Source organism: Nicotiana tomentosiformis, chromosome 11 (assembly GCF_000390325.3).
Source record: "Nicotiana tomentosiformis chromosome 11, ASM39032v3, whole genome shotgun sequence".
Taxonomy (NCBI): Eukaryota; Viridiplantae; Streptophyta; class Magnoliopsida; order Solanales; family Solanaceae; genus Nicotiana; species Nicotiana tomentosiformis.
This window is the reverse complement of record NC_090822.1, coordinates 7,718,900-7,742,215: the sequence shown is the minus strand read 5'-3', so window position 1 is coordinate 7,742,215 and position 23,316 is coordinate 7,718,900. Positions and strand designations below refer to the sequence as shown.

Genomic DNA, 23,316 nt, shown 5'->3' with positions numbered 1-23,316 from the left:
GATTCCGACGCTACTTGATCAACGGTCGAGGAACTGGATCAAGTCGTGCTAATCAAACACTTGCCCGATCGAAAGGTATAGTTGGGCACGGGGTAAAGCCCTGAGCTCAGGAAAAAACTCATTCAATTTCTTATAACTAACGAAGATTGTTTCTCTTAGTCCCACCTTGATAGGACAGGGATCCCGCCGAAAGTAACCACTCACAAGCTAAGCCCGAACCCGAGATTCCACCCGGTCAAGCAGAAGAGGAGGCCCCAATCCGATGTGAAACATGTTTTTATCAAGGATGAGGTATCCAAACTCCTTAAAATAGGGTCCATTTGGGAGTTTAAATACCCAGATTGGTTAGCAAACGTAGTGGTGGTCCCTAAAAAAAGAAATAAATTAAGAATGTGTGTAGACTATAAAGACTTGAATAAGTCATGTCCCAAGGACTCCTTCCCTACCGTTGGGTGCCCTTTCAATGGCCAAAAGATCACTATTGAACATGCCGGGAGTCAACTCAAAAATTTCTATTAGGTTGCAATACACCGGGCTGCTTCTTTAGCTTGCGCGCTTCGTCAAGTAAGAGAGAGGATCTTAGGCCGAACAGATCACCGGCTCCGAAGGCCTGCAATCGTGACTTTAGTTCCGGTGGTTCGCTTTGCTGCCGGGGTGCAACAGCCTTTTGTGACACTTCGAATGGAGTGGTCCGTATGCCCCTCCCCCTCGCCAAGCCTGAAGAAAGGAGCAACTTAGATACCTCTTTGTTAACTATATTCCTGCTTTGCTAAAAGGGTAGTCACAAACCTTGCTGCCACCTAATCGATGAATCTTGTCCCCCTTTTGTGGCTTTAGCCCGCTTCTTGTTACCTTGTTACTAAAAAAATTGCGTGCATATAGAATGGGATCAAGACCAGTAGGTCGGTTCTCTCCCGAGTATCATTAGTGGGTCCACAGACTTTTTTGATAAAAAAGAAAGTATGCCCAATATCGATCGCATGATCGATGCAACGACCGACCATGATATCCTCAATTTTCTCGACGCCTATTCCGGGTACAATCAAATACGGATGAACCCGGGCGATCAGGAAAAAACCTCCTTCATCACTAAGTATGGCACCTACTGCTATAACGTGATGCCATTCGAATTAAAAACTGCCGGTACCACTTACCAATGCCTAGTAAACCGGATGTTCGAGGAACAAATAGGAAAATCAATGGAGGTTTACATTGACGATATGTTGGTTAAGTCCCTGCGAGCAAAGGACCATTTGAAACATTTACAGGAAATCTTCAGCATATTAAAGAAATACAATATGAAGCTGAATCCGGAGAAGTGTGTATTTGGAGTCAGATCTGGTAAATTCCTCGGATTCATGGTATCCAACCGAGGAATCGAGATCAACTCCAATAAGATCAAATCCATCTAAGATATCACTATTGTGGACAACGTGAAGGCCGTACAAAGATTAACCGGATGCATAGCCGACCTACACGATTCATCTCGAGGTCTTTCGACAAGAGCCACCGGTTCTTCTCTCTGTTGAAAAAGAAGAATAACTTTTCGTGGACCCCGGATTGCCAACGGTCCTTGGAGGAGCTCAAGCGATATCTATTGAGCCTACCGCTGCTCCACACGCCGAAGATAGACGAGCAGCTATACCTGTACCTGGCAGTATCGGAGATATCAGTAAGTGGAGTCCTAGTCCGGGAAGATAAAGGTACTCAATTTCCAATTTACTATGTTAGCAGGACTTTAGGCGAGGCCGAAACTAGATACCCTTACCTAGATAAATTAGCGCTCGCTTTGCTAAGCGCCTCTAGGAAGCCGGAACCATATTTTCAATGTGACCCCATATATGTTGTGACTACTTACCCATTAAAGAATGTAATGCATAACCCCGAACTGTCAGGACGATTAGCCAAATGGGTTGTGGCGATCAGCGGATACGATATTGAATATCAGCCCCGGACCGCCATTAAATCTCAAATTTTGGCAGACTTTATGGCCGACTTTATGCCGGCCCTAATACTAGAGAACGAAAGAGAGTTATTGTTGAACTCGGGGACTTATTAGGGGATCTGGACCCTCTTTACGGACGGTGCCTCGAACGCAAAAGGGTCCGGACTTGGCATCGTATTGAAGCCACCAACATGCAATATAGTTAGACAATCTATTAGGACTGTGAAATTGACTAACAGTGAGGCCAAATATGAGGCCATGATTGCAGGTCTCGAACTAGCCAAAACCTTGGGGGCAAAGATGATCGAAGCTAAGTGCGACTCCCTCCTTGTGGTGAACCAAGTTAATGGATGTTCGAGGTCAGAGAGGAATGAATGCAAAGGTACCTGGATAAGTTGCAAGTAATATTACATCGGTTCAAGGAGTGGACTCTACAACACATACCTCGGGATAAAAAAAGTGAGGCCGATGCCCTGCTAACTTGGGGTCATCGGCTGAGGACGATGAGTTCAACTCGGGGGTAGTCGTACAACTCATGAGATCGATAGTGGAAGAAGTCCACACCGAGATAAACTCAATGAGCTTAACTTGGGACTGGAGAAACAAATATATTGAATATCTGAAGACCGAAAAACTGCCCTCAGATCCAAAAGAATCGAGGGCCCTGCGTACGAAGGCAGCACAGTTTAACTTGTCCGAAGACGGAACCCTGTTCAGAAGAACATTCGATGGCTCGCTCGCAATATGTCTAGGACCGGGAGCTAACGAGTACGTTTTGAGGGAAATTTAGAAAGGTACTGGCGGAAATCATTTAGGCATCGAATCATTGGTTCGAAAATGTGATAAATGTCAAAGGCATGCTCCGATGATTCATCAACCTGGGGAGCTACTGCATACGGTCTTGTCGCCCTGACCATTCATGAAATGGGGAATAGACGTCGTTGGACCCTTCCATGGGCACACGATAAGTCTCAATTTATATTGTTTATGACTGACTATGTTTCTAAGTGGGTGGAAGCATTGTCCTTGGACACAAAATTTCATGATCGAGGAAGGCATTGTCCTTGGACACAAAATTTCAAAGAATGGCATACAGGTCGACAAGGAAACGATTGAGGTGATTTCTAAACTTCCACCTCCAACTTCAGTGAAAGGCGTGCGAAGTTTCTTAGGTCACGCGGGGTTCTACCGGCATTTCATCAAGGACTTTTCTAAAGTGGTGAACCCGTTGTGCAAGCTCTTAGATAAATATGCTAAGTTTAACTTCAATGACGATTGTATGAGAGCCTTTGAATTGCTAAAGTTCAAGTTGACAACCACTCCCATTATCACCGCTCCTAATTGGAGTATCCCTTTTGAGCTCATGTGCGATGCTAGTGATGTAGCGGTTGGAGCAGTTTTGGGGCAACACATCAACAAGATTTTTCATCCGGTCTACTATGCTAGTAAGACCATGAATGATGCCCAAGTCAACTACACCATTACGGAGAAAGAGCTCCTTGCCATTGTGTTTGAAATTGAGAAGTAAAAGCCCGTACTTGATGGGTGCAAAGGTTATTGTTCATACGGATCATGCGGCACTTTTCTATATTATGAGGAAGAAATATTCCAAAGCTTGGTTCATGAGATGGTTGCTATTGTTGCAAGAGTTTGATATTGACATCCAAGATCGAAAAAGGAGTGAAAATGAAGTGGCAGACCACTTATCTCATTTGGAGGAGGAGGGGAGGCCGCACGATGGCCTTGAAATCAATGACACCTTCCCCGATGAGCAACTCTTGGCTATTTCAATGAAGGAGGTACCATGGTTCGCGGATCTAGCAAACTTCGTTGTGGGTGGAATCATCCCGGATGAGTTCTCTTCAAATCAAAGAAAGAAGCTCAAACGGGATTGTCAAGATTATTATTGGGACAAGCCATACCTTTTTCGTATTTGCGCGGATGGGGTAATTAGAAGATGTGTACTGGACGAAGAGCAAAGTGATATTCTTGAGGCTTGCCATCTTCTCCTTATGGTGGTTACCATGGTAGAGCAAGAACGACAGCCAAAGTGCTAAGTTGCGGTTTCTATTGGCCCACTCTTTACAAAGATGCAAGTGATGTGGTGAAAAGATGTGATGAATGTCAACGGGCCGGTGGAATCTCGAAGAAGAATGAAATGCCTCTCACTACCATTTTGGAGATTGATATCTTTGAGGTGTGGGGTATTGACTTCATAGGTCCTTTTGGTCGCGGTTGATTATGTGTATAAATGGGTTGAGGCCATTTCTATACCCAACAATGAAGCGAGAAGTGTGGTGGTGTTTTTTAAGGCTTTTGACACTTTGCTTAGCAAGTATGGTGTCACTCATAAAGTCACGACTCCCTATCATACACAAGCTAGCGGTCAAGTGAAAGTCTCCAACCGAGAGATAAAGAATATCTTGTCCAAAACAGTGAATGCTAACCGGATGGATTGGTCAAAGAAGCTTGATGATGCATTATGGGCTTACCGAACTGCTTTCAAAACTCCTATCGGAATGCCTCCATACCGGTTGGTGTTCGGCAAAGCTTGTTATATTCCAGTGGAACTTGAGCACAAAGCCATGTGGGCTTTGAAGAAATTGAATCTTGATTAGGATGCAACTGCTAACTTGCGGGTTGCACATTTGAATGAGTTGGATGAGTTCCAGTACCATGCATACACAAGTTCGTCCTTATACAAAGAGAAGATGAAATATCTTCATGACAAGTACATTTGGAACAAAGAGTTCAAAGAGGGTGATCTTGTGTTGTTGTTCAACTCACGGTTGAGGATGTTTCCCGAAAAGTTAAAGTCTAAATGGAGTGGCCCGTTTGAAGTCGTAGGTGTGACACCCTTTGATGCATTGGACTTGAAGAACAAAAATGATGAGGTATTCCGAGACAATGGTCACCGGGTAAAGCACTATCTGGGAAAAGTTGGTTATGGATACGTTGTGGCGGTGATTCATTTCAAATGATGGTAATCTGCGTCGTGCCACGACGTTAAATCAGGCGCTGCTTGGGAGGCAACCCATGTTTCATTTTCTTTTATTTTCTTCTTTTGTAGTTAGGTGTTATTTTTGTGCTAACTAGATTTGAAGTGTGTTGCAGGGTTGAGTGTGCCTTACAGGAAATATATCCAGAAATTTGGCTAAGTGCGGAATGAATTGCGGACCGCACACTTATGGTTGCAGCAGCAAAAGGTCCTCTGCGGCCGCACAATTACATTGCGGTCCGCACAAATTGAAGGGGGAAAATGACAACTCTCTGAAGTTGATTTGTCAGAGAAATGACCAGATTGCTGCCGCAAGACAAAATCTGCAGTCCGCAACAAATTTTGTGGCCGCAAAGCAAATTGTGCGGACCGCAACACAAAAGGGATTCTAAGCCCCCAGGTAATAGAGTGCATACCGCAATGGGAATTCTGCGGCCGTACTCAACTCTCTTTCCCTCAGTCAGAACCGTCTAGTATAAATAGAGGGCCTAGGGCTACTGTTACTTTTTTTTCCCCTCTCTGAGCATTCACAAGTCTAAAACATTGAAATCATCTGGTAAATCATTTGCCACACACACTCAAAATCTATGATCACTCATTTGCACTACTTCATATCTGGTATGCCTCAATTACTTGTAGAATCTTTCAATTTTTAGTTTACTTTACAATTTGTTAGTTCGTTTTATGCCATTTGTCAGTAGAATTCAATTATACAACCATGTGGGGTGAAAACTATAGTGGGTAAACTAGTACTTGCTCTATGAGGAATGGGTAAATAGGTTTTCATGATTATACACTACCACCATGTCAAATTTGTGCAAAAATTGCAAACCCTAGAACTCTGAACGTAATTATTTTGAAATCTGCGACCGCGTCCGCAGAAGTTGAAATTAGGGTACTTTAGTCATGCATGATTCTGTGGCCGTAATGAAAAATGTGTGGACTGCAGAAATCCCATTGCGGTCACAAAACAACTATTTATCAGTTATCAGAGAGTTGTCAATTTGATCACTCACATGTGCGGCCGCAATAGAAATTGTGCGGACCGCAGAAAACTTATTGCGGCCGCAAAATAGTCCATTCTCTGTTATCGGAGAGTTGGCATATTGGTAGTGTCTGAGTTGCGGACAAATCGACAATTGTGCGGACTGCAATCCAATTCTACGGCCGCAATGATAAATTGTGCAATCCGCAATGCCCATTCTGTGGCCGCAATAAGAATTCTGCCGACCGCACTCCCCTACCCTGCAAGCATGTTTTACACTGTGTTGTTCACTGTCTCTCTGGTGTGTTCTTGTATGTTTGCACTTAAATTACAACTGAAACCTGCTTTTGCTTGGTATAGAAAATGGTTAGATCTCGAGGCAGAGGTGATACTTCAAAGGGGAGGGGTGAACCTTCCAGGGGTCGAGGCAAGAGTGCTTTACCCCTCGCCCTCCAAAAGCTAATAACAAAGAAGGCTACATCCGGCCGAGGGAGAAATGCAGAGCCCTCCGAATCCAGTTCTTATGTCCCATCTAGGGAAGCATCGAAGGGCAACTCGGTTCAAGGGCAGCCGACTGTCCAATCAAAGCCACCAGGAAGGTATCAACTCCGGGATGAGCCTTCCACATCTCAGAGCACTTCTGAGGATTCAGAAAGTGCTAGTCAGGCTTTTGAGCCCTCCTCTAGTTACGACCAAAACTAACCCCTGTCGTGATGGCGCCTATCATGGTACTAGGCAAGCCGACTCATTCTAAAAACAAACCGATATTTTTCATTTCAAGGATAATTCCAAGGCTATTTAGCTTAAAAATCTTTGTAAAAGAGTTCAAATCAAATAAAAGTGCGGAAATGAAAAGCCCGACATCGGGGTGTCACTAGTCATGAGCATCTACTATAATCTGTCTAACAATATCAAGGCTAACTCAGCCTAGAAAATAGCTAAATACAACTAGAGGAATATAAGAGGGAGAAGAGCAGTGGTTGCGATCGCCAAATAACTACCTTGCTATCTCTGAGAAAATTTGCAACCAGAATAATCAACAACCGCTACCATGTACAGCTACACCTAGATCTGCACACAAGGTGCAGGGAGTAACATGAGTACGCCAACTTAGTAAGTAACAACAGTAAATAAAGACTGAGCAGTAGTGACGAGCAATAAAGCATATAATGTTCATATCATGAAATCTCAGTAAAATACCTCATGCTTTTAAAATCAGGATTTGAATCAAAATATCTCGTTTAAACCCAGTTCCAATAAAAATCATTTAAGGATATTTTTCAACAGTTTTCAAACAGAGGAAAAATGCAAAAGTGAGCAAAAATGATGAAATCATAAACAGCCCCTCGGGCAAAGCATCACTCATATATACAGCCCCTCGGGCAAACCTCACAATCACTCTTGCCACTCGGGCATACCTCACAATCACTCTTGCCACTCGGTCATACCTCACAATCACTCATGCCTCCCATTCACTCAGCACTCGGCACTCGGCACTCGCACTCAGTAGGTACCTGCGCTCATTGAGGGTATGTACAGACTCCGGAGGGGCTCCTTCAGCCCAAGCACTATATCAAGACATATCATGGCATAAATCACTCAAGCCCTCAGCCTATATCAAACATGCTGGAGGGTGCAGCCCGATCCCATAAATATCCTCACAAATCAAGCCCTTAGCCTCACTCAGTCATAAACCTCTCAAGCCACTCGGGCATTTATGTAAAAATAGGGTATTCAGCCCAAACCAACATTTATATGCATCAAAATAAAGTAATAGAACTGAGTTACGTAGTAAACAAGTATAACCATGACTGAGTATAGATTTTCAATCGAAAACAGTGAGAGGATAGTAAGAAAGGCCCCTAAGGGTCCAAACAGCACTGGCACAAGGCCCAAATATGGCATTCAACCCAATTTACAGAAACTCTTTCTAAAACATATAAGTATTATATAGTTTCAACAAAATATGCAACTTTACAGTTGCTATGGGACGGACCAAGTCATAATCCCCAACAGTGCACGCCCACACGCCCGTCACCTAGCATGTGCGTCACCTAAACATAGTAGAATGATACGAAATTTGGGGTTTCATACCCTCAGAACTAGATTTACAATCGTTACTTACCTCAAACCGGTCAAATCTCTACCCCGCAATGCTCTTGCCTCTGGACTCGGCCTCCAAATACTCCAAATCTATTCAAAATCAGTACAATACCATCAATATATGCTAATGGAATGAATTCCACAAGAAAAAACTACCAATTTAGACAAAAAACCCAATATTGGCTCAAACCCGCCCCCCGTACCACGTCTCGAAATCCAACAAAATTTACAAAAGTAGAAAGCCCATTCACTCACGAGTATAACTATACCAAATTTATCAATATCCGACATCGTTTGGTCCTTCAAATCATTAATTACTCTCCAAATATTCCAAGCCCTAACCCCTCATTTTCACTAATTACATGATTAAACAATGGGAAATCACCATATATACATGTATTAGGGCTCAAGAGACTTACCTCACTGATAGCCCTTGAATCACCTTTTAAATATCACTCCAAAAGCTCCAAAAACTGACTTGAAAATGGTGAAAATGAACCAAATTCGCGAAAGGGTTCTATTTATGGTTTCTGTCCAGGCTTTTTTGCACATGCGAACCATTTCTCGCTTCTGTGCAACCGCACCTGCGAAAAAATCCATCGCAGGTGCAGAACTCAATTATGAGCCCAGGTTCCGCATCTGCGGCCAACCTGTCGCACCTGCGCTTGTGCACCTGTGCGTGACACGTCACATCTGCGAAGCCAGCCTTCTTCCTTCTTTCCGCATCTGCGCCCCTGGTCTCGCACCTGCGGGCTCGCAGATGCGATAGCCTTCTCGCACCTGCGTATCCTGCCTTGCCCAGCACTGCCCACACCTGCGAATCCCCATGAACACCAACGGCCCTGCACCTGCGACTCCCTTTCTGCAGGTGTGAAAATATCAGTAGCAGCAGCTTCAGCTGCTTTTTTCAACTTCGACAAATCCGTTAACCACCCGGAATCACCCTGACGCCCTCTGGACCTCAACCAAAAATACCAACAAGTCATATATCAACATACAAACTTACTCAAACCTTCGAATCACTCAAAACAACATCAAAACACCAAATTACCCTCGGATTCAAGCCTAAGAACTTCTAAATTTCCAAATTCGGCAACCAATGACGAAACTAACCAAACCACGTCCGAATGACCTCAAATTTTGCACACACGTCACAAATGACACTACGAACCTACTTCAACTTGCAAAATTCCATTCCGACCCCGATATCAAATTTTCCACTGCCGACCAAAATCGCCGAATTTCCAACTTTCGCCAATTCAAGCCTAATTCCGTTCCGGACCTCCAAATCACATTCCGGACGCGCTCCTAAGTCCAAAACCACCTAAAAAAGCTAATGGAGCCATCAGAATTAACTTCCGAGATCGTTAACACATAGGTCAATATCCAGTTGACCTTTCCAACCTAAGGTTCTAAATAAGAGACTAAGTGTCTCATTCCACTCCGAAAACACTCCGGACCTGAACCAACCAACCCGATACATCACAATGCAGCTAAATAACACATAAAGAAGCATAAATGGGGGAAACGGTGTTATAACTCTTGAAACGACCGGCCGGGTCGTTACATCCTCCCCTTTAAAACATCCGTTCGTCCTCGAACGGGTCTAGAAACATACATGGAGTCTCAAATAGGCGTGGATATCTGCTCCGCATCTCCCACTCAGTCTCCCAGGTGGCCTCCTCCACAGGTTGACCTCTCCACTGCACCTTCACCGAAGCTATATCCTTTGACCTCAACCTCCGAACCTGCCGATCCAAAATGGCCACCGGCTCCACATCATAAGTCATATCACACTCCAACTGAACCGTGCTGAAGTCCAAAACATGGGACGGATCGCCAATATATTTTCGAAGCATGGAAACATGAAACACTGGATGCACACTCGACAATCTGGGTGGCAAGGCAAGCTTATAAGCCACCTCCCCTATCCTCTGAAGCACCTCAAAAGTCCCAATGAACCGGGGGCTCAACTTGCCCCTCTTTCCAAACCTCATAACACCCTTCATTTGTGATACCTTCAGCAAAACCTTCTCCCCAACCATAAAAGACACATCACGGACCTTCCTATCCACGTAGCTCTTCTGCCTAGACTGCGCCGTACGAAGCTGCTCCTGAATCAATGTCATCTTATCTAATGCATCCTGTACCAAGTCTATACCTAAGAGCCTAGCCTCACCTGACTCAAACCATCCTATCGGAGATCTATACCTCCTCCTATATAAAGCCTCGTACAGAGCCATTTAAATACTCGACTGATAACTGTTGTTAAATGCAAACTCTGCGAGTGGCAGAAACGGGTCCCATGAACCCCCAAAGTCAATGACACAAGCGCGCAACATGTCATCCAATATCTGAATAGTGCGCTCGGACTGCCCGTCTGTCTGTCGGTGAAAAGCTGTGCTCAACTCAAACTGAGTACCTAACTCTCGCTGCACTGCCCTAAAAAACTGCGATGTAAACTAAGTGCCCCTATCTGAAATGATGGAAATTGGAACACCATGCAGGCGAACAATCTCTCGGATGTAAATTTCAGCCAACCGCTCTGAAGAGTAAGTAGTACCAACTGGAATGAAGTGCGCGGACTTGGTGAGCCGATCCACAATAACCCAAATAGTATCGAACTTCCTCGAAGTCTGTGGGAGCCCAACTACAAAGTCCATGGTGATCCGCTCCCACTTCCATTCTGGGATCTCTAATCTCTGAAGCAAGCCACCCGGTCTTTGATGCTCATACTTAACCTGCTGACAGTTGAGACACCGAGACACAAACCCAACTATATCCTTCTTCATCCGCCTCCACCAATAGTGCTGCCTTAAATCCTGGTACATCTTCGCGGCACCCAGATGGATGGAGTACCGCGAGCTGTGGGCCTCCTCAAGAATCAACTCCCGAAGCCCATCTACATTAGGCACACATATCCGGCCCTGCATCCTCAACACGCCGTCATCACCAATAGTCACATCCCTAGCATTACCTCTCCGAACCCTATCCTGAATAACGAGTAAGTGGGGGTCATCATACTGACACTCCCTGATACGGTCATAAAGAGAAGACCTGGAGACCACACAAGCCAATACCCGACTAGGCTCCGAAATATCCAATCTCACAAGATGGCCTGCTAAGGCCTGGACATCCAATGTCAAAGGTCTCTCTACTGCTGGAAGATATGCTAAACTCCCTAAACTCTCCGCCCGGCGACTCAAAGCATCGGCCACCACATTGGCCTTCCCCGAATGGTGCAGAATAGTGATATCGTAGTCCTTAAGAAGCTCCAACCATCTCCTCTGACAAAAATTAAGATCCTTCTGTTTCAACAGATACTGCAAACTCCGATGATCAGTATAGATCTCACAATGAACCCCATTTAAATAATGGCGCCAAATCTTCAAGGCGTGAATAATGGCTGCTAACTCAAGATCATGGACATGATAGTTGTTTTCATGGGTTTTCAACTGGCACGGGGCGTAGGCAATCACCCTACCCTCCTGCATCAGAACACATCCAATGCCTATCCTCGAGGCATCACAATATACAGTGTAAGAACCTGAAGGTGATGGCAAAACTAACACTGGAGCTGTGGTCAAGGCAGTCTTGAGCTTCTGAAAGCTCTCCTCACACTCGTCCGACCACCTGAATGGAGCACCCTTTTGGGTCAATTTGGTCAAGGGCGATGCGATAGACGAGAAACCCTGAATGAACAGACGGTAATAACCAGCCAAACCAAGAAAGCTCCGAATCTCTGTAGCTGAGGACGGTCTGGGCCAACTCTGAACCGCCTCTATCTTTTTTGGATCAACCTGAATACCCTCACTGGACACCACGTGTCCCAAGAATGCTACTGAACTGAGCCAAAACTCACACTTGGAGAACTTTTCATAAAGCTTCTCCTCCCTCAATCTCTGTAATGCAATCCTCAAATGCTGAGCATGCTCCTCCTGGCTACGAGAGTATACCAGGATGTCATCAATGAATACAACAATGAATGAGTCCAAATAGGGCTGGAATACACTATTCATCAAATTCATGAATGCTCCTGGGGGATTGGTCAGCCCAAAAGACATCACTAAGAACTCATAATGGCCATATCGGGTCCTGAAAGCTGTCTTAAGAATATCTGAATCCCGAATCTTCAGCTGGTGATAATCAGACCTCAAATCAATCTTAGAGAACACCTTCGCTCCCTGAAGCTGGTCGAATAAATCATCAATACGAGGCAAAGGATACTTGTTCTTGACTGTGACCTTGTTCAACTGCCTGTAATCAATACACATTCTCATGGAACCATCCTTTTTTTTCACAAATAGAACTGGTGCATCCTAAGGTGACACACTAGGTTGAATAAATCCATTATCAAGGAGTTCCTGAAGCTGTATTATTAATTCCTTCAACTCCGCCGGTGCCATACGATACGGTGGAATAGAAATGGGCTGAGTGCCTGGCACCAAATCAATAGCAAGGTTAATATCCCTCTCAGGCGGCATGCCCGGCAGGTCTGCAGGAAACACATCCGGAAAATCATGTACCACCGGAACATAATTAATGACATGAGTCTCTACACTAACATCCCTCACAAAAGCCAAATAAGATAGGCAACCCTACTCAACCATGCGTTGAGCCTTCAAATATGAAATCACCCTACTTGGTACATAATCTACAGAACCGCTCCACTCAACCCTCAGAATTCCCAGCATAGTCAACATCACCGTCTTAGCATGACAATCTAGAACAACATGACATGGAGATAATCAGTCCATACCCAATATCATATCAAGGTCAACCATACTGAGCAGCAAAAGGTCCACTTGGGTCTCCAGACCCCCAATAGTCACCACGCATGACCGTTATATGCGGTCCACGACAATAGTATTGCCTACAAGAGTAGATACATGAACAGATGAAACTAAAGACTCACGAGGCAAATCCAGAAAATGGGCGAAATATGAGGAAACATATGAATACGTGGAACCAGGGTCAAATAATACTGAGGCATCTCTGTGACAAACTGAGACAATACCTGTAATCACAACATCTGAAGCAATAGTGTCTGGTCTGGTAGGGAGGGCATAGGAACGGGCCTGGCCACCCCCTCTAGGGCGACCCCTAGCTAACTGACCTCCATCCCGAGCTGACTGGGCGAGTAGTAAGGTAACTGGTGCTGAAGTCGGAGGCTGACTCCTCTGCTAAGATAGACCTCCATGACGACGAGGACAATGCCTCCACATATGCCCAAACTCCCTACACTCAAAACAACTCCTTGGTGCTGGTGGCGGTAACTAAAGGGAACCCCTAGCACCGGGATAACTGGTAGAAGAACCTGGCATGGAAGAGCCCTGAACAGGTGGAGCACGGGATGAACTCTGAGCTGGAAGGGCACTAAGTGATGAGTGGCCCTGATGAGAACTGTGAGAACCATGGCCAGATGATGCACCGAGCTGACTGAGCCTGCCTGAAATAACGATCTCTACCGTGCTGAAACTGACCCCCAAAAAGAGCACCGCTGAATCCACCCTAACCATGAGGCCTTTTTGCCTCCCTCTCAACCCTCTCCTGACCACGAACCATCTCAATCTGTCGAGCAATATTGACAACCTCATCAAAAGTAGCACCTGAAACCCTCTCTCTGGTCATGAGCAACTGTAGCTGATAAGGGAGACCATCAATAAACCTCATGATCCTCTCCCTGTCTGTGGGAACCAACCAGATAGCATGATGGGCCAACTCAGAGAACCACATCTCATATTGCGTCACAAACATATCACCCTGGCGAAGCTGCTCAAACTGTCTGCGCAGCTCCTCTCTGCGGGATCGAAGCACGAACTTCTCCAAAAAGACCACGGAGAACTGCAGCTAAGTAAGGGGTGCTGTGCCAACAAGCCTATCGTAAGTCTCCCACCATCTGAGTGCAGCCCCAAAAAATTGAAAAGTAGTGAAGGAGACCCCACAAGTCTCCAGAATACCAGCAGTGCGGAGTATCCTCTGACACCTGTCCAAAACTTCCTGAGCATCCTCTCTCTCTGTGCCACTGAAAGGTGGTGGCTGGAGTCTCCCAAACCTCTCCAACCTACGCTGATCATCCTCAGGCATAGCAGGAACCACATAATCCTAAGCAACTACAACCGGCTGGGCTGGTGTCCCTGAACAACCTGCTCGAGTGTGCGAGCGACGGGAGTTTGAGTGCATGTGCCTCCCCTGGCCTGAGAAGTGGCTGCAACCGTCGAAATAGAGACCACCTGAGCAAGGCCAGTACGTGCTATCATAATCTAAGCTAGGGCCTCCTGAAGGCCTGGAATCACAATAGGCACAGGTGGTTCCTGAGCTAGTGCATCAACAACTGGAATCTGGTCCTGATTTGGGACAACTGGTGGATCTGTAGGTACTACCCCAGCTGCGGTACGGGATGCACATCTGCCCCTACCGTGGCCTCGGTCTCTCGCAGCCCTGGCTGGTAGTACTGGTGGCTGGCCCTCATGACCGGTTGTACGAGTCCTCACCATATGTGAGAGAATGAAACAACAAATGTTTAGTTACTAGAATCAACAGATTCGTACGACAAGAATTCAATAATGTGGAATCTTCCTAACGGTTCTGCAGCCTCTCGAAGATAAGTACAGACGTCTCCGTACCAATCCGCAAGACTCTACTAAACCTGCTCATGACTCGTGAAACCTATGTAACCTAGGCTCTGATACCAATCTGTCATGACCCAAACTAACCCCTGTCGTGATGGCGCCTATCGTGGTACTAGGCAAGCCGAATCATTCTAAAAACAAACCGATATTTTTCATTTCAAGGATAATTTCAAGGCTATTTAGCTTAAAAATCTTTATGAAGGAGTTCAAATCAAACAAAAGTACGGAAAAGAAAAGCCCGACATCGGGGTGTCACTAGTAATGAGCATCTACTAAAATCTGTCTAACAATATCAAGGCTAACTCAGCCTGGAAAATAGCTAAATACAACTAGAGGAAGATAAGAGGGAGAAGAGCAGGACTGCAATCGCCAAACAACTACCTTTCTATCTCCGAGAAAATCTGCAACCAGAATAATCAACAACCGCTACCGTGTCCAGCTACACCTGGATCTGCACACAAGGTGCATGGAGTAATGTGAGTACACCAACTCAGTAAGTAACAACAATACATAAAGATTGAGCCTAAGAACTTCTAAATTTCCAAATTCGGCAACCGATGCCGAAACCAACCAAACCACGTCCGAATGACCTCAAATTTTGCACACACGTCACAAATGACACTATGAACCTACTCCAACTTCCGAAATTCCATTCTAACCTCGATATCAAATTTTTCACTGCCGACTGAAATCGCCAAATTTCCAACTTTCGCCAATTCAAGCCTAATTCTGCTCCGAACCTCGAAATCACATTCGGGACGCGCTCATAAGTCCAAAATCACCTAACAAAGCTAATGGATCCATCCAAATTAAATCCCGAGATTGTTTACATATAGCTCAATATCCGGTTGAGTTTTCCAACCCTAAGGTTCTAAATAAGAGACTAAGTATCTCATTCCACTCTGAAAACACTCCAGACACGAACCAACCAACCCGATACATCACTGTAGCTAAATAACACATAAAGAAGCAAAAATGGGGGAACCAAGGCTATAACTCTCGAAATGATCGGTCGGGTTGTTACACCTCTACACCTATCCCTGAGGCACCAACTACTACAGTTGATGACATCCCCGATGATGGTAGAGGAGATGCTACGGTTGCCGGCATTGAGCAGTCGAAGAAGAAATAGATATGAGAGGACAGATTCGTCAGTTTGGCTGCCTTCTCTAGTTTTCGTGAGTGGTGGCCAGTTCGCTCACTCTTGAGCATCAGTTCCAATTGAACGATCTTGAAAAATAGAATTCGGCAGTCTTGAGGCAGTTTTGAGAGCGGAAATGGTGGATGCGGTTCACCCAAAGTGTAGTGGACGCGAAGGAATACTTTGTCCGGGAGTTCTACGCCAATATGGCACATATCAAGAAAGGGACCAAGGTAACTAAAGTGAGGAACCTGAAGGTGCGTTTTGACCAGCACACATTGAACACATACTTCGTGGCTAGCTGAGATTCTGGAAGCTCCTGGGCTATCACCACCAAGGATCACAACAGGGATGTCTATTCACAGAAACTCCCTGAGTTTCGAGACAAAGGGGTGGCGGACCTTTATATGTAGCCGACTAGACCCGTGTCAGAATAAGACATACCTTCCTATCCCACAGGCAGTTCTAGTCGCCTCCATCATGGCCGGGTACCCGATCAATGTGGGTGTCGTGATGTTGGCCAACATATATGTTGTTGCCAGGCAAGCTGATACCTCCTACCCGTATCCCAACACCATTACTGAGTATCTTACGAATACGCGGGTGGAGCCGCAAGATTTTGATACGAAGGTGCGGGCAAAGAATCCCTTCTCATGGTATTCGTTGATGGATGCACACTACCCTAAGAAAAAGGGTCAGCCGACTACCACCATAGGCCAGTCTGATGAGCCATCACTGGTAGCTGTAGAGACAGTCGACATGCCATCAATGTCAGCATAGCCTTCAGCCAGTGCAACATCTATTCCCCCACCTCCAGCATCAGTGCCTCCAGCAGCCCCTATTACAGGTTCCACCTCGGCTTTGAAGCCGGTGCCCACTGCTCTACTATCTGCGCTGCGTGTCTTCCAGACACTGGCAAGCTTCAACAACTGGATGCAGATAGCTACTGCAAAGCTGTCTGACATATCTAGTAGTGTTGCAGTATAGTCCTCCATTCCGGCACCCTAGATTCCCCCTATAGTTGAAAAAACTCTGAAGAAGCTCTTGGAGAATCAGACCACAATCATGGCCACTTTGGTGCAGCATAGGTCAGTGATAGAAGAACTGGGCAAGGAAGTGGAGAAGATGCGGAAGTCCCAGGCCTCCAAGAAGTCAGTGGACAAGCTCTAGAGACAATTTACCAAGCTTACAGCAGTCGGAGACATTCCATTTGACATGCTGATTGACCCGCACCACCCATGCCTAGATCCTACATCACATACATCACCAGTTGGCTAGTCTGAGGAGCCAGACCTTGCTACTGACACTGCCGAGGTAGTACATCAGATGTTCACCAACCCAGTCACACCCGGAGTTGATGATGATGAGATCAAGTTGGATGAGACTAAGGTAGGTGATGCTGTTGTGGACATAGAGATGGCCAAGGAGCCATACGGAGTTTTCTTCACTCTTACCCTTCCTTTACTCTTATTTTGTTAAGCATCGGGGACAAAGCTTATTTTTATTCGGGGGGGGGGGGGTGGTGGTGGTGGAGTTTATTTGATATATTTTGATGATTCTGAGACAATTGGTTTGTAATAACTGATAATATTTTCTTCTTTTTCCTTATTCTGTATATATTCTCTATTTTCCTCTCTCATTATGTATATATCTTCTTTCATTATATATATTCATTATGCTTTCGATAGTGTTTGCTTTGTAGCTTCTTTACATGTGTTTTCTTATTAGTTAGTGTTTAAGTAAGTAGTTTCTTTTTGATTTAATAGCTTCTTTTTGTGTTTTAGTAGATAATAAGCCTTTGATTTTCTTAATGCCACAGTTCTTTCCAAAGGTATTTTTTGTGTGAACCGGGTGACTCTTCCCAACGATGGATGGCGTGACAACCTTCTTAAGAGACTGAGTCCGTTTTGGTGTTTAGGTAATAATAGTAGCAGTAATGAATAAAAAGACCTAATTAAGTCATGCTCGAAGAGTCAAACAAGCTTCACTTGGTACCAACACACTTAACTGCGTGCTTATGGTTAAAAACAAGTTTTTTGGAAAGAAATAGCTCTAGTTAGTGACTTTGTGACTCTTGTGTTGACTCAGGCAATCATCAAATGGTCTAATCCAACCATAGTGATTTTTAATCTTGACTGTGGTCGTTGTGGGAACTCAACTCTATCCTCTTTAACAATCCAGTTGCGTGGGAGGTGAGATGTTTTTGTTGCAAGTCCAAGTACCCATGCGGATGGTCTAGAACTTGCCCCGAATGTGTTTCAAGGCGAAATCTTAAGTTTTGCTTGGATTGAGAAGTGATTGTAGGCTTTGCTTGACCCGCTTGAATTTTTCCATTACCCACCAATGTTGTTATCGCTAGTCAACCCATTTGAGCCTCTAGCCTTTCTCATTTGATAACCATGTTACAAGCCTTTACCCATTTTGTCGTGACCCTCTCTTGGCACCTGAGCTTTCCTTAACACTCTTGTGATACAATTGGATACAAAAGTAAGTTTAGGAGAGAGACGAGGAGCTTGAAGTAGGTATCAAGGCACAAAAAGAGAAAATAAATGATGAGAAGAAAAGGCAAGAAAAGGAAAGAACAAAAAGAAAAATGCAAAAGAAAGTGAATAAGTGGAAGAGTTGAAGGGATGCAAAGAAAAGTAATGATACAAAGCATGGAGAAATCAAAGAGGGAGAAAATGAATGTCATGATAAAGAAAGAGATGCTAAGTCTCTCTAGTTCCCCAAGGAAAAGAAAGTGCCTCAAAGAATTGGCAAAGCATGAGCCGAGAACAAAAAAATGGAGTGCTTAAGGAAAGATGAACCCGCTCTACCATAGTATATCCAACCTTAGTCCAAAAGCCTTCATTACATTCCGAAAAAGCCCTACGTGATTTCATGCCGAGTGATCTTACATTAGTGGCGATCTTCATGAGGGGCAAGCCTATGATACTTAAAGCCATACTTGCGACATTCTCTTGAGAGAGATGAGTGAACCTTTCGCAAATTTTTTGGATTGAGTGCTAAAATTCTTAAGTGAGATAGGCAAACGGAGAGTAGATGAGGAGGAGTTTGGGATCCACAATGACCTACATGAAAGAGAAAGCTTCCTTTGATGAATAAAGCCAACTCTTGATGCTCAAGTGTCACATTAGAACTATATGTTCATAAGGATTGGAGGTAAAGCCTAGAGTTTGAAGAGCCAAGATAGGAGCCGAGTTATCCCACAAATAAGGTAAGTTTACTGCTCTATTTCATCCATTTGTTTCTTCTGTAGATGCATAGTAGGTCGTTCTAGTTTTGTAAGAACTCACGGGACGGTGATCGGAAGCCGTGAGTTCGAGCTATTCACTTGTAGCGGACTATTTTGTGGACTGTTTTATGGACTGTTTTGTGGTGCTATTGGGATGCGTGTTTTACTACTGTTTTGTGGAGGTTTGGAGGAGGAAGGGTGTGGAGAAACACCACATAAATATAGGATGTTGGGCTGGTCATTCATCGTAATATTTTTGGGTTGTTGACACTACTACGGTGGTCGTTTTGTGTATGAAGAGATTGGGGTGTGTTGGGCTATTTTGTAGTACTGTGTGGTGTGCATAGGGTTGGAAAATAATGTATATATGTTTTTATTGTTGTTTTTGGTGTTGTTGGTGTTATCTTGAATTTGGAGGAAGTAAGTATTATAGGGGAGATGCTGTCCGTTTTAATACAAAATAAGCTTGTCGTTCGTTGTGCGTTAGTTGTACCTTTCGTAACTTAATGATAGTATTATTATCGATGTTGTAGATTAAGGTGAGAAGAGGCAAGTTCAAGTTGGTGATTGGAAAGATTGTGATAAGGTATGTTAAGGCTAAGCCTTTCTTCATTTTGGCATGATCCCGTAACTACATGAGTTTGATAACGAGGCATAAAGAGAAGTTCGTATTCCTGAATTTATTCACATTATCCTAGTCTTAGAAGTTACAGTATTCTCCCTTATCGGGACTTCATATTTAGTTTAGTATCGTCTTCTTTCAGCTAAGAGAGCAGAGTTTATAGTATTACAATATTTTCACCACCATCGAGCTATAATCGGTGGGAAGGCCCCTATTGGGCAACCTCTGATCAGATGGTAACTTATATACCGAACCTACTGTGGCCGAGCGCCTATGAGCGAGCCCAGAATGGCCGAGATACAGAGCCTAGTATGGCCGAGTGCCTATGAGTGAGCCTATTATGGCAGGGCAGTTACACATACCGAGCCTTATAGGGCCGGACAACTATTTTACATACTATATGGAGAGAGTTGAGTCAGTATCAACAGGAAAGCATATCTTCAGATTATTTTTGACTCCGAGTTACATTCAGTTATTATATCATCAATTCAGTTTCAGCTTTCAGTTATTATGTTGCCTTACATACTCAGTACATTATTTGTACTGACGTCCCTTTGCTGGGGACGCTGCATTTCATTCCTGCAGGTCCTGATAGATAGCTGGATAGACCTTACCAGTAGACAGAGCCAAATATCAGCTTGGTTGGTAAGCTCCACTTTCCCGGAGTTACCAGGTCTAGACCTTGGAGTCCGTTTTATATATACAGGTTTGATGGGTAGGTCTAGGCCCTGCCCCGACCATGATACAGTTCAACTATCTCTAGAGGCTTGTAGACAAGTCCTGTATAGTTTGTATATCAGTATATGTTCATGGCGGCCTCATCAGCCTGCACATTTATATGTAGATATATATATATATATATATATATATATATATATATATATATATATATATATATGACTTTTTTGGTATGTTTACCCCTCAGATGAGAGAGATTATATTTTCAGATGATTCAGAATATGGCCTCATCGGCCTAGGTTGAGGTTTACCCTTCTAGAGTTCACAGTTACAGAGTGGTACGCTCGGGCCGAGTATGGTACCGGGTGCCGGCCACGCCCCTTCAGGTTTGGGGTGTGACAAACTTGGTATCAGAGCAGTTCTATCCTAGGGAGTCTATAAGCCGTGTCTAGTAGAGTCTTGTTTATGGGTGTGTGTGTACCACACTTATAAGCAGGAAGCTACAAGGCATTTAGGAGTCTGTTACCCTTCATTCAAATCCAAATCATGCTATAGAGATGAGTCATAAGAGTTCGAGCCAAAGCTTATGTTTGCTAATGATATATCGATGCTTTCAATTAGAAAAATTATAGCTAGCTAAAGGGATAATACAACAGCATGTAAAAGCATTAGTAGAGAGTAAATTCTTGACTACGTGGCCCTGTTTGAGACCCTATTAGACCATGCTTACCATAAGTGCAAATTTCCCATTTACCCTAAGACGGGAATATCTAACATACCCCGTGAATAGCAGGCCATGGGAGTATCAGAAGGTAAAAGTATAAGTTTCAACAGGTAACAGAAGCAAGGTGAAGAAGGGTACGAGGTACCTAGTTAATGAAGATTGTCCAAATTTTCACGTAAGGCAGAGAAATAAAAGGATTCTGAGTTACCTTCAATAGAAATAGAGGTACGTACAATTGGCCACACCCATCTCAGTTATGCCCTATGGGAGCTAACATATATATTTAAGAGAAGGATGGGATATCAAGATCCAGCTTGGAATTAGAGTAACCCAAAATGGTGGATTGAGCCAGGGGAGCTAAAAGTGAAATAATGTTTTGTTGAAGTTTTCAGAATAATGCGATAAACAGAAGTATTGGCAGGAGAATAAGAAGAGAGTAAATGAAGTATTATGAGTAAGATGTGATAAATGGGTGATAACAGTAAATCAAAATATGATATGATGACAGAGTCTATAGTCAAGTAAAGGAAAACAATAAGAGGTGACAGGTCTTGAGACAATAAAAGAGTATAGGCCAAAAGTCATATCCTCATTTCGAGAAATGCGTTGGTGCGTCCAACATGATTACCAAAACAAAAAATATTTAGACCCCAGAGTAATAGAAATCAGCATGGGCTAGTGAACAAGAAAAATTGACCATCAATTAGGGATCGAATGAGGTAATGATAGTCGACATCAAGAGAATTTCAAAGATCACGTTCCAGCAATAATACAATCGACAACAAAAGAATAACCTTTATAGGTCACTCAAGAAGACGCTTCCCTAAAGCAAGCACTTTGAGCAAAGTTAAGCTTAAGGGACTAAGTGTTCCAGTTATATACCGAGCCTACTGTGGTCGAGCGCCTATGAGCAAGCCCAGAATGGCCGAGATACAGAGCCTAGTATGGCCGAGCGCCTATGAGAGAGCCTATTACGGCAGGGCAGTTACACATACCGAGCCTTATAGGGCCGGACAACTATTTTACATACTATATGGAGAGAGTTGAGTCAGTATCAACAGGTAAGCATATCTTCAGATTATTTTTGACTCCCAGTTACATTCAGTTATTATATCATCAGTTCAGTTTCAGCGTTCAGTTATTTTGTTGCCTTACATACTCAGTACATTATTTGTACTGACGTCCCTTTGCTGGGGACGCTGCATTTCATTCCTGCAAGTCCTGATAGACAGTTGGATAGACCTTCCCAGTAGACAGAGCCAAATATCTGCTTGGTTGGTAAGCTCCACTTCCCCGGAGTTACCAGGTCTAGACCTTGGAGTCCGTTTTATATATACAGGTTTGATGGGTAGGTCGAGGCCCTGTCCCGACCATGATACAATTCAACTATCTCTAGAGGCTTGTAGACAAGTCCTGTATAGTTTGTATATCAGTAGATGTTTATGGCGGTCTCGTCAGCCTGCACACACACACACACACACATATATATATATATATATATATATATATATATATATATATATATATATATATGATTCTTGGGTATGTTTACCCCTCAGATAAGAGAGATGATATTTTCAGATGATTCAGAATATGGCCTTATCGGCCTAGGTTAAGGTTTACCCTTCTAGAGTTCACAGTTACAAAGTGGTACGCTAGGGCCGAGTATGGTACCGGGTGCCGGCCATGCCCCTTCAGGTTTGGGGTGTGACACTCCAGTTCCTGGCAAGTTGAAGAAACCTATGGACCGCACATCGAAATATGCGGCCGCAGAACCCTACCGGGGCATTTTTGTCCGAAATTGTCAGCTTTGTATAAATAGAAGAGTTTCACGAAATTATGTCATTTTTTGACATCAGCAACTACAGTTGCTGTTTATCTTTGCTTCTTTTAGTAGTTTTTGATATTTTGGGATATTTTAACATAGAGTTTATCATTTTGATTTTACAATATGAGTTTAATTAGCATTTCTTCTTCTATTTTTTCAATTTCAAGCATGGGTAGCTAGATTTTAACTAGGGTTGTGACCCAACCCTAGTGTGTAAACCTTATGGGTGTTTAATTTAATGTTTGTTTATGGTTGAGTGTTTATTATTTAGCCTTGTTCATGTTTTAATTTGTGGAATTAATGGTTGCAAATATTAGTTCATGCCTATTTGACTTAGTCTCTACCTGAGAAAGATAGACTTAGTCTAGAAAAACTTGGCTAACAAGAAATTGGGTCAATCGAGAGATTGATAATCCCAATTAATG

At 43.9% G+C, this 23,316-nt stretch overlaps 1 protein-coding gene across 1 annotated transcript; it reads left to right on the top strand.

Moving 5' to 3' along the window:
* Positions 1-3,486: 3,486 nt before the first annotated feature.
* Positions 3,487-4,002, top strand: LOC138901019 (uncharacterized). Its single transcript, XM_070188743.1, has one exon. It carries the CDS (start codon positions 3,487-3,489, stop codon positions 4,000-4,002), a length of 516 nt encoding a protein of 171 aa, XP_070044844.1.
* Positions 4,003-23,316: the final 19,314 nt, after the last annotated feature.